Source organism: Orycteropus afer, unplaced genomic scaffold (assembly GCF_000298275.1).
Source record: "Orycteropus afer afer isolate SDZICR_OR568_19922 unplaced genomic scaffold, OryAfe1.0 scaffold00685, whole genome shotgun sequence".
In the NCBI taxonomy this organism is placed as follows: Eukaryota; Metazoa; Chordata; class Mammalia; order Tubulidentata; family Orycteropodidae; genus Orycteropus; species Orycteropus afer.
The window spans coordinates 819,570-832,065 of NW_006922272.1; the positions used below are offsets into that span (position 1 = coordinate 819,570).

General features: G+C 45.1%; 1 protein-coding gene across 1 annotated transcript in view; it reads left to right on the top strand.

Moving 5' to 3' along the window:
- The first annotated feature begins 1,419 nt into the window (after nucleotides 1-1,419).
- KCNMB4 (potassium calcium-activated channel subfamily M regulatory beta subunit 4) overlaps nucleotides 1,420-12,496 on the top strand; it is a 192,475-nt gene continuing 181,398 nt past the window's right edge. The window contains exon 1 of the mRNA XM_007956919.2: nucleotides 1,420-1,755. Coding sequence (XP_007955110.1) covers nucleotides 1,420-1,755 — 336 coding nt within the window. The remainder of the gene's footprint in view (nucleotides 1,756-12,496) is intronic.

A 12,496-nucleotide genomic window follows, 5' to 3' on the forward strand; every position in this document is an offset into this window, starting at 1 on the left:
ACCGTGGTCGCCCTGCACAGCCCTTTCAAAGCTTATCTACAAACAGAACAGAAAAGGTTCTGTTCTCGAGCGCCACTAAGCGAGAGAGGTCAGCCTTAATGGGAAAAGCGATGTCTCCTCCCAGGGCTCCAAGACTCGACAGACACCTGTTTCCTTAGGTCCCAGTCTTAGATATAGTTGTGGTCTATCCGACTTCTAGAGACAAGTGGCAGCGAGGTCCACCCAGGATCCAGGCAGCAAGTTTCCTTGGCTTGGCAGTTGCAGATTTCCGTCACCACACGCATTGCTCCATATCAAACTCGATCTGACTCACAGCATGTTTCACTCCAACCTTGCCACCCTGCAGGCCAGGTTGGGACCTGGGGGCTAGTGCATGGCACAAGGTGGTTGGGAGGGCCGGGTACTCGGCGGCCCGTCAGTTACCACTCTTACTGCTGCAGCGGCTGCGAAGCTGCGGCCGGCTCACGTCTCCTGCATAGTTCGCGCCCGTTTGCAGCGTGGGGACCTGCAGTAGCAGCCCACCCTTGGGTTCACCCTAGCACACACCTCTCGCCCGGGGGCTTCCACCCGTAAGCGCGACCCCGCCCGGGTTTGTCCTCCCAGATGGCCACCGGTACCTGCTGCCCAAGGTGCGCCCGCGGTTGGCCCGTGGCTCATTCTCCCTCTCGCTGAAAAATCACCCGTTTGGAGATCAAGATTTCCGCCACTCTACTTGCACTCCCCAGCCCCCACCTCCCTTTTATTTTTTAAACTTTCACTGTGGTTAAGCTATACTGATCCTAAGCTTGCATCACGGACCTCTTCTGGGAGGATTTAAACAGGATCCTGAGCAGAAGCCTTCGCTACTCCGGGTTCTCGCCTGTAGCTCGCCTACAGGAGACGCCCCCGGGCGGGGCAGGCCAGGCCGGCGGGGGTCGACGCTGGGAGGGGGCGGGCGGAACAGCCTCCAAAGCAGGGGAGCCTCTGGGCTAGACCCGCAGCGCTAACCCTCGGGACATCCGGCCCGCGAGCAGGCGAAGGAGTGCCTAGCAGGTGATGGAGACCGGGAGACACCCGGAGAGAGGAGGCGGGGTAGGGAAGGCGGGGAGAGCACGGGGGTGGCGGCTGGCAGGGGGCGCTGGAGTCTGGAGCAGCCCGTGCGCGGCTCGCGCCCCGGGGTGGCGGAGACTCTGAAGCAGCAGCTGCACCGTGAGCCTCCGGGGCCCGGGCGGCGGCTGGGGGTGAGGTGGGGGGCCGGCAGCCGCCGCCGGGGGTGCAGCAGGCTTCAGCCCCTTTGTTCTCGCGTGCTCCCCCTCGCCGCCCACTCCCCTGCTGTCGCGAGGCGGCGACGGCGGCTCCTCCCGCCCGAGGCAGTCGGGCTCTGCGCCGGGGGCGGGAGGGGGCGGGGGGAAGCGCGCCAGCCGCCGAGAGTGGGGGGCGATGGCGAAGCTCCGGGTGGCTTACGAGTACACGGAAGCCGAGGACAAGAGCATCCGGCTCGGCTTGTTTCTCATCATCTCCGGTGTGGTGTCGCTCTTCATCTTCGGCTTCTGCTGGCTTAGTCCCGCGCTGCAGGATCTACAAGCCACGGCGGCCAACTGCACTGTGCTGTCGGTGCAGCAAATCGGCGAGGTGTTCGAGTGCACCTTCACCTGTGGCGCCGACTGCAGGGGCATCTCTCAGTACCCTTGCGTCCAGGTGTACGTGAACAACTCTGAGTCCAACTCCAGGGCGCTACTGCACAGCGATGAGCACCAGCTCCTGACCAACCCCAAGGTAAGAACACCCCGCGCACGCTGGGGCTCCGGACAGGGTAAGCGGGGGAGATTTTCCCGCCTCGCTTTTGCGGAGGTCCTCAGGTTGAAGAGCAACATCAGTGTTAGATCTCTCGCGGGGTGTGGTTGTGTTGTGCTCGCGTTACTGGAAGGAGATGAGACATCTGAGGTCATACTCAAATTAGGAGTAAGTACGTCGGGGAGCCGGTGGGCTCCGTTCGTTAGATTGGGTTTGTGTGCGGGGACCAGGTGGTGCCCATATACTTTTTTTTTACACACCTGTCCTACCAGGTCTTAGATTTTGAGGCTACAGCCAAGCGCAGGTCCGGCGCCTACCGGACGAGGTTTGGTGAAATGCAGGGAGCCAAAAGTTAACTTTTCTCAGGATTAAGCCTGTGGGTAGCCAGAACATATTTACACCTGCGGCCAAGGTCCGAACTTGAACTGGCTGCCTTTGAAATTACCTTCGTTAGGAAACAGAGGGGTCTTTTAGCTCCTTGAAAGGCGCTGGGAATTCCTTACCTTTTATCGCTAGACTCACATTATAACTTGGTGTCCAAAGATGAGCTTTGGGAAGTTGACAGATGTCCTGGAATCAAATGCAAAGTGCTGTGTAAGTTCATTATTTTTCCCCCCCTGAGGACAAAGGACTCCTGGTTTTCGTGAAGTAGAGCCTCAAAAAGGTGTAAAGGGAGCCTAGTAACTTCCTGAGTGTCTGGGGACATTGGGGGGTTTGGAGAACGATAAAACACTAAAAATAGAAAACTTACGTGAAATTTACAAACTATTCCTTCCCTGAAAACTTTTCTGAATCACAAGCAAAAAAGAAAACACAAGGGGCAGAAAGAGGGGAACTTGGAAAAAAACTAACAAAAAGCATTGTCCTCAGTCTGAATTAATTGAGCTTTGTAATGAGCCTGGTTGCACAAGAAGGGTTTCATTTTCGTCTTGTCTTGGTCTTCCTTACTATCTTTATCTTTGTTGCTTAACGGTCAAAGTAAAGTTGTGTATCTTCTTTACACTTACCTTTTCTGTAACTCCTAGTGAGGGTTATGCTTGAAGATGTAGTAGGAAAACAGTCCAAAAGGGAATGAATCTTGTGAACACAGGAAAACTTCCTATCAAATGTAACAGGCTTATACTGATGCCAATTCAAAAGAAAAAACTAAAAATTCTACATTAACTTTTTTTATTTTTTTAAGTTTTGAAAAAAACAGGCTTCCAATGACTGTGCAGTAAAACTCATGGGTTTGTCTTCTAAACAATAGATTCTTGAATTGGGGGAAATACAAAATCAGGAATTCTTTTGAGTATTTCTCTCTCCAAAGAATGTTCCTACCAACAAATGAATATTACAATTACCTTTGAAAAATGAAGATAATACATAAGCAGAATCTATAGGAATGAAAATTCAGAACTACAGAATTTAGATCTTAGAAAAAAAGCTTGATGAGGATAGAGTGCAGTATTTAAGCTCTTGAGGAAGCAATAATGTCTCAGTGTTGTCAATTCAGTTTGCAAAGTGCTCAAGAATTTTAAAAGAAAACTTAGGATTTTAGAAATATCTTTTTTTATTTTTCAGGAGTAAAACAAAAATATCAAAGAAAAGTACCCACACTAATAATGATTTAGAAATTATATTCTAATTCATCATATAGGAGGCGTTGTTAGTTGGTGGAACGTTGTTAATTATTTTAAGATCAAGATTCAGACAGTAATAAATTATATATATATATATATATACACCAGTAAATTGCTAATACCTAATCTAATAATAATCATTGAGAAATTATAATTTACTACAAAAAGACCGCTTCACAATTCCCAAAGGTAATGTTGACGCTCCTGACAGAAAAACCATATTGAGGTAATTAGGACATAGATGTTTAAATCACTTGGAAGCTGTCCAGTGCTTTATGTAATACTAAGATTCTTTTCTCTCTCTCTCTCTCTCTCTCTTTTCAAATAATCTGTTTTTTTGTTTTGGTTTGCTTACTTCCAATGCCAATTTAGGTCCTGGCAACAGTTGTTTTGAAGAATTACCTGAATAAAATACCATTTTATGAAGTGCTCAGAAAATAATAGAACTGGAAAAAGATATGTTTATGTTACAGAAAATGATGAACAACATACCAGCCAATGTAGTTGTTTCCTCAACTAAACCATTATGTATTGATTTATCCAAATTATGATCACCTCAAAGCATACATGGAGCATAACTTTGCTCTTTAGCTGTCAACTTTCTGCTTTTGGTCAATAAGTGTTCCATTTAGAAATTCTTGTAGGCAATTACTAATGGAAAAATTCAACATAAACAAAATAGTGTGCTGGAAAAGTACATAAGAAGAATGTTGCAGTAGTGCCATTGCAGTGAGACAATACCCAGTTACTGTTGCATCTTGGTTGCCTAAGTTTTTTTTTTTTTTGACTAGCTTTACCTCTTCATTAAACACCTAGGTTCCTCACCCATTCCCTTTGTAGACTGTCTAGATGTGCATGGATCGTAACTACCCTTCAACTTTCTTCTTCTTCATCACCCACCAGCAAAAAACCATTTAATGAATCACTTCTTAGAGAAATAGAACGAAGACTTTTTTCCCTACCTTGAGTTTGCAGCATTAATTACAGTAAAAGATGGGGAAGGGGAAAGAATGTTACAAAATAATGTAACTCTGTAAGCCATAGATTACTAAAAATGACATTGCAAATGAATAAGATCTTTGACTAATAATTTCTTTAGACTATATTTAAATCCTAATTAATTTGTTAATTTATGTTTTGAGTCATATCCAAAGTAATCATTGCATCCAGTTGTGTAATGTAGTATTCAAGTAGACTACTTATCCACAGGAAAATGATCAGCTTGGTGGACTAACCATAGCAAAAATTTCAACTTCAGGTCTTCTTGCTACTATTCTTATCACTGCATTATCTCTTTGGGACCCATAGTAGTATATCTTAATAGCATATTTTAAGAGCAGTGGTTCTCAAGTGTGGATTGCACATTAGAATCACCTGGGAAACTTAAAAATAAGTAAATAAATTCTTCTGCCTCTCTCTGTGCCTCAGAGATACTGATTTGATCTTGAGTAAGTCCTGGGAATTGGTATTTTTACAAAGTTGTTTTGGTTAACCTTCAGTGCTGCTCTAACAGAAGATACCACAAATGGATGGCTTTAACAAACAGGGATTTATTCTCTTACAGTTTAGGAGGCTAGAAGTCCGAGTTCAAAGTGCTAAGCTCTAGGAGCTAGGTGAAGACCCCTCGACCTTGGGCTTCAGCTCTGTCTCTTGCTCCCGGCCCACTGGAGCTATGGGCATCTCTTCACTCAGGCAACTGCTGGCTGCTGAGGCTGACAAACCCAAGGTCAACAAATAAAATGGCACAGTCCCAAGATTACCAAACAACATGGCAGGCCACTACTTCACGTCCAGAGGCAGTCCCAAGATTCGCAGGAAACATGGCAGGCTGCTGAATGAAGACTTGGCTACATGCTGGGTCCAAGTGTGCCGTAAAGCTCCAAGACTTTTCTCAGTGCTTCTTCTTATATACTGGAAGCAGACCACATCCCTAATTCAGCTCCTAAACTGCTCCAATAGACCCCACCATGAAGTTGAATACCTGTGTCTCATCATGGGGAATAACTACATTCAGCTGCCCAGCCACTCAAAAGCAAGCCCAGCCAAGCTGACGCACAACTACCACAGAAGTGTTTTTGTTTGTTTTAATAGTATTTATTTTGTTGTTGAGAATATATGCAGCAAAAACATACACCGATTCAACCATTTCTACACGTATAGTTCAGCGACCATTCTCACCTCCTTCTCTGAGCTGTTCCTTCCCCATTAACATAAGTTCACTGCTCTCTAAGTTTCCAGTTTCATTTTTTGTTTTTTTGTTTTGAGTTGCTGTTGTCACATTGATCCCGTATAGATAGTTCTTAAAAGAGCATAATGCTCAAGGCAGATATTTTTTACAGTTGTTGTTGTTATGTGCCGTCGAGTCGGCCCCGACTCATAGCGACCCCTCCTTGGGTTTCCGAGGCAGTATCACTACGGAAGTAGGATTGCCCAACCTTCCTTCCGAGGAGTGGCTGGTGGGTTTGAACCGCCAGCCCTCTGGATAGCAGTCAAGTGCTTTTAGCCACTATGCTACCAGAGAGCTCCTAGTTAAGCTAAATTACTGTTGGGTTTTGAGAAGACTTCAGGGGATACTTTTGGTTTAAGGTTTAAAGATTATCTCAGGCAATAGTTTCAGAGGTTTGGCCAGGCTTTATGGCTCCAGAAAGTCTGGAGTCCATGAGAATTTGAAATTCTATCCTGCTTTTCCCCCCTTTTGATCAGGATTCCTCTGTAGAATCCTTGATCAAAAGGTTCAGTGATGGTAGCCAGGCACCGTGTAGTTCTTCAGGTCTTATGTTCCATATCCTTCTCCTGTTCTGACTCTGCTTCTTTCTCCCTTTCTCCAGGTGAATAGAGATCAGTTGTTATTCCTTGAATGGCTACTTTCAACCTTTTAACACTCCAGGAACTATGAAGTGAACTAGGAGGTAGAACAGAGCACTTAATACATTATTAGGCCAATTAACTGGAATGCCTCATGAAACTATGAAGTTTTTTTTTCCCCCCAAGATTTGCAAGTGATTCTTATGTGTAGACAGAGTCAAATCACTGGATTAGAAAATGTACTCACTGTGCAAGAAAAGTAAAATTAGAATTACAATTCATTATGATTAATGGTTGTGTTTTTCAGTCAAAAGATGTTATCGATGCCACTAAATGTAGGGATTTAATATAAAAGGAGGGACTCAAGGAAATTCTGAAAGAGAACCAGCAAATAATTTAAAATTAATTTGGGAATGACCATTTAAATTTGGTTAAATGAATTTATACTGTTCTAGATATATGCTTTAACATGAATACATACATTGGATGGCAAAGAAAAAAAATACTGCCCTCTTGTATGTGAGACAAGAGAGAGTAGGTGATTCAAGGCTATCTGTATATATTTAAACTATTTTATTGTGTTTAAGGTGAAATTTTACACAGCAAATTAGGTTCCCATTTAACAATTTCTACACAAATTATTCAGTGATATTGGTTATATTTTTCACGATGTGTCATTCTTGCCATTCGTTACATTCTGGTTATGCTATTTCCAGTACTCTGGTGTCCCTGCCCTCTCACCTTCTCCTCCTTGCTTTAGAGTAATTTTTGACCATTTAGTTTCATATAGATGATTATGAGACTAAATGCTTTATTTTTGTTTTGGGATTTTTTTGTTCTTATGATATTAAAAACCTAGAAACAAAGGGAAGATCTATTTCTAAGAAGCCAGTACTGTAAAAATGAGAGAAATGCAAGAGGAAGGAAAACTTAGGTGAAACTCAAAGAGGCTTTAGCTGTATACTGGCCGTAGTTAACTCTGTGGCATTGTGGCAGGCAGTCACCTTCCTGGTGATATTCTTCACACCTACACTTTCTGTAGGAGCTCTGGTAGCATAGTGCCTAAAGCATTTGACTGCTAACCAGAAGGCTGACGGTTTGAACCCACCAGCCACTCCTCGGAAGAAAGGTTGGGCAATCTACTTCCGTAGTGATACTGCCTCGGAAACCCAAGGAAGGGTCGCTAGGGTCGGGACTGACTTGACGGCACATAACAACAACAACAATACTGTCTATAATACTTTAGTCCCCGACCTCTGTACCCTCGTCACCACCTCCGCCAACATACTCTCTGTGTGGACAGTATTGCCTTTAAGGGTTTGGGATGGATGAAACGTCATCCTTAAAATAAATGTTCAATTTGATATACAGTACTTTGCTCTTTTCAATCATGTCATATGCATATGAAAATTGAATAATGAAAAATGAAGACAAGAGAAAAAATGATGCAGTCAAACAGTGGTTTTGGTGAAGAATATTGAATATACAAGGGACTGTCAAAAGAATAACAAACCAGTCTTAGAAAAAATACAAATAAAATGTCTTGCCTTAGCAGCAAAAATGGCAAGAACTTAAACTTGCTTATTTTAGACACATCAAAAGACCAATCGTAGAAAAGGACATTGCCATGGATTGAATTGTGTCCCCCCAAAATATGTGTCAACTTGACTGGGCCATGATTCTTAGTTGTTTAGCAGTATTGTAATGATATAATTTGGCAGTTATGTAATGATGTAATCATCCCCCCTGATGTGATCTGATATGATCAGCCAATCAGTTGTGAGGGGATTAGGATGGGACGCAACAGCCTTACATAGGTCACAGCCCTGATCTGGTTTGAGGGGGATTGTTTCCCTGGGGTATGTCCTTTGTCGCCTTTTATCTTACAGGAGAGAACCAAGCAGAGAAGGAGGGAGCTGACTAACACCAAGAAAGGAGACCTGGGAGTAGGGTGCTTACTTTGGACCCGGGGTCCCAGTGCTAACAACTTCCTAGACCCAGATGAAGATTAATACCAAGACATATGGAGATCTCCAAGGGATGCCAGACTCTCAGATATTGAAAGGGGACAAGGACCTTCCCCCATAGTCAACAGAGAGAGAAAGCCTTCTCTTACAGCTGGTGCCCTGAATTCGGACTTCTAGCCTCTTAATGTTTGAGAGAACAAGTTTCTGTTTGTTCAAGCCATTCAGTTGTGGTATTTCTGTTATAGCAGGCAGCACTAAATAACTAAGACAAACACCATGCTTGGTAAAATAGAGGGCGGGCAAAAATGAGGGAAACCCTCACTGAGTTGGATCGACACAATAGCCACTACAATTGTTGTTATGTGCCGTTGAGTCGGCCCTGACCCATAGTGACCCCTCCTTGGGTTTCCGAGGCAGTATCACTACGGAAGTAGATTGCCCAACCTTCCTTCCGGGGAGTGGCTGGTGGGTTCAAACCGCCAGCCTTCTGGTTAGCAGTCTGGTAGCACTACGCTACCAGAGCTCCTACAATAGACTCAGGTATACCAGCAATCATGGAGATGACACAGGATCAGGCAACATTTTGTTTTGTTAGAGATATGATTGCCGTCAGTTGAGCTGACTTGATAACAGCTAACAGAGAGGTCCATCATGTCAGAACCAAGAAATAAAAGGCCAAGCTATATTATAGCAGCTTCTCTACAATCTTTATTTCTCTACAAGCAAGTTTGAAACATGAAAACATGTTTGTTTTTCCTCTTATATAATTTTTAGAATGTAGGTAAAAATTCAGTTCAGCAAATATATTTTCATACTACATGATGACCAAAGAACAGGGCAGGAAACATCAGGACATACAAAAGAGTTTATTCATATGTTTAACAATGTTGTTGTTGTTGTTATTTGCCGTCGAGTCGGCCCCGACTCATAGCGACCCCTCCTTGGGTTTCCGAGGCAGTATCACTACGGAAGTAGGATTGCCCAACCTTCCTTCCGAGGAGTGGCTGGTGGGTTTGAACCGCCAGCCTTCTGGTTAGCAGTCAAGTGCCTTAGGCACTATGCTACCAGAGCTCCCATGTTTAACAATATTCATTCATTAAGTGCTTGCTGTATGCTATTCATGTTCTGAGACTAGAACAGTGATCAAAACAAAGTTCCTGCCCTCATAGAACTAAAAAGGTCAAGGTATAGACAGTGACAAAGAAATAATGGGATGTTCTTTTAGTTAGGATAGTCAGGAAAGATGTTTCTGATGAAGTGACATTTACCATTGACCCAAAGAACATGAGAAAATAAACAGGGGCTTAATGGGTTTAAAGGAATGTATCATGTGACTGTCAAGAGAAAGAGTGTTCCACAGAGAGAAAGAATAGCAAAGATCTTGGGAGAAGTGAGTGCCAGGCCCTTGTGAGGAACAGCAAGGACAGCAATGAGGTTGGACCACAGTGAGCAGAGCAGGGAATAGTAGGGAATGAGTAGGGCCCCATCTGGTATGGATTTTGGATTTTATTCTAAGCATGGTGGTAAGCTATCGCACATTTTAAGCAGTGGTGAGATATAATAAAGCTTAAAAAGTATAGGTGAACACTCTGGCTGCTGAGTAGCAGTGCATGCTAGCACACAGTGAGGGGTGCAGAATGCAAGACTGCAAGCAGGAGTCTAATAGAACAGGTAAAAGATGATGGTGATTCAAACCATTGTTAAAGTTCACTGATGGAAAGGATGTGAGAAAAAAGAGGAATCAAAGATGATTTCAAAAATGATGAGCAGCATGGCTGGATGAATGGAGGTACCTTTACTAAATGGGGAAAACTAAAGGCGGAGTAAGTTTGGAGGAGTGTAGATGAAAATCAAGAGTTGGGTTTTGGATATGCCAGTAGATGTACAAGTGGGGATGAGTCCATGAGCCTCTGACCTCAAGAAGATTATAATTTAGCAGAGGAGATAAGAACACAAATAACTCTCAAAAAAGGCAACATGTCAAGTTCTCAGAGAGGTATTAACAATGTGTTGTGGGCACCTAAAGGGAAAAGGTAGGGGAAAAGCTTCATAAAGGAGGAGTCATTTACCAAGAGACTTTAAGAATGAATTTTCAAGTATAATCCAAGGTGCCGGGTTAGTCAGGCATACGATCCCATGCTCCTGCAGCAAAGACAAGAGAAAGCTAATAAAACAGATACATATGACAGTCTTGGAACCCTGAGTAGCAAACAGAAGGGTGAAGAATTAGATAGAACACCAAATGGAAGGAGAAACTGGATGAAAATAGTGAATAAGGAGACATATGGATCGTAGGGGCCTGGCCACCTGGCTTGGCACACCATGACCATCTTGAGCCAAAGCAATCAGTATTTCTGGGTGAGGAGCATAGGGAGGCAACGTCGTGGAATACCCAGTGGAAGACAGAGATACAGTGTAAGCAAATCCAGAGTGAAGCAAGTGAGCAGAACATGAACCATATCTAAGGAGGGAAAGTGCAGGAAGATGGACAAGAGATCCAGGGATACAGGTGACAACAGGGCAGGAAGGGAACTGGAAAACAAGAACTACTGACCACAGTGGTCCCTGATTGTTTCAGTTGAAAGTGCTCACAAAAGGGAGGGTCTGTGGAGCAATGCCTGGAGAGATGGTCTCTGGACCGCCTTCTCCTTGTATTGGTTTTGGGCAGGGCCCTGATCACTGGCTACATTCAGCAAGGAGTGCCCCACATCAGTGGCCAGCAACTGGAGGAGTACGCTTCTTCCTACCACCCCAACATCCCACCTTCCCAGTGACCAGAAGTGTGGCCCCTCACCCTCGCACACCCAGTGAGCTGGTGCCCCTCCATCACCCTCCCCAGCCCAGCAGTACACAGCACACATCCCCATGCTGCTAGACAGACAGTAGCATGCATGCCCAGCATGCCCTCCTCCACTGCTCCCCACTGTTTTTCTCCCCTGGTGGCCTGTAGCTTGTATTCCTGTGGCTCAAGTGTCAACACCCTGCCCCCACCACCCTGGCAATTGGTGAGTGCACTTGAGCCCACCACCACCCTGCTTCCCCGATGGCCAGTGGCACACACATTCTAGTGGATTATGTATTGCACACTCAGCCCTGCTGCCCCGGTGCTTAGCAGCATACACTCCCGACTGCTGCCACACTGCTCCCCTAAAGGCCGGCAGTGTTTACTCCCATGGATTGCTTGGTGAGCACCCACTCCCACTGCCCCACTGAATATTAGTGAGGACTCTTGCCTGCCAACACCCCACTGCCCTGACAATCAATGTTACGTGTTCCCCCACCACCAACTGGTAACTGGAGGAGTGCCCCTATCTCACCTATCCTCCTCTGCAGCCTCGCTCCTTCTGCAACTGGTGGCATGTGTTCCTGTGCCACTTGCCTGGTGACTGGTAGTGCACAACCCCTCTCCCTACTCCCTATTGCCCCAGCAAGTGGTGAGAGTTCTGGTGCCTTTGTCTGGTGACCAGTGATCCATAGAACCTCACTATGACCACCTGGCAACGATGGAAGTGCACCCACAGTGCCTATAAACTGGTGACTGGTGTGACTATGCACACACAACTGGTAATGTGCCTGCCAGGCACTTCACCTCATCAGCAACGTTTGTCACATACCAATAAGTTCCATATGTGCCTCTGCCTAGCAATGGGCAGGAATTCTTAGCACCTTCATCCAATGTCTGCCCATCTGCAGCGTCACACATCCCTCACCCCGACAGTTCCAGCAGGCCAACTGCACATGCGCTGACCCTTGATCCTTCACCATCTACTGAGATGCCAGTTTGTGCATGCACAGAGGGCCTATCCCATCCATTTGGGAAGTGCTCTGTCACAGCACCTACAGAGGCATCCTTCCCTGACCTCCAGAGCATGCACCAACCCTGAAGGACCCCACCATTCCACAAAGGCTGTAGAGGCACGCAGAATACACAGTCCTTGTCACCCAATATCAAGGAAAGAACCTACTCTGTCACATTCACTCACCTTAAGGCCTTAAGATAGCACATAATAACTAATCATTCAAAGAAACAGGATAAAGTGGCTCTAACAAATGGGCAAAATAAAGCGGCATCTCTTCCTGAGGAAGATATGGTCAAACTACTTGATGAGGAATTCAAAATACTTCTGTATTGGGCTAGTTCTGGCAAGATGGCGGACTAGGCAGAAGGACTGCACAGACCCTCTTCAACAAAGAAAAGGGAAACCAATTAACGCAGACACAGAAGATAATCTTGGACCCCTGAGCCTTAAAGGGAAGGATACAAAAGTGGACTAAACCCCAACTAGCAGAAGAATTTATGTGAAAATACCAAAAAAGGAGACACATGGA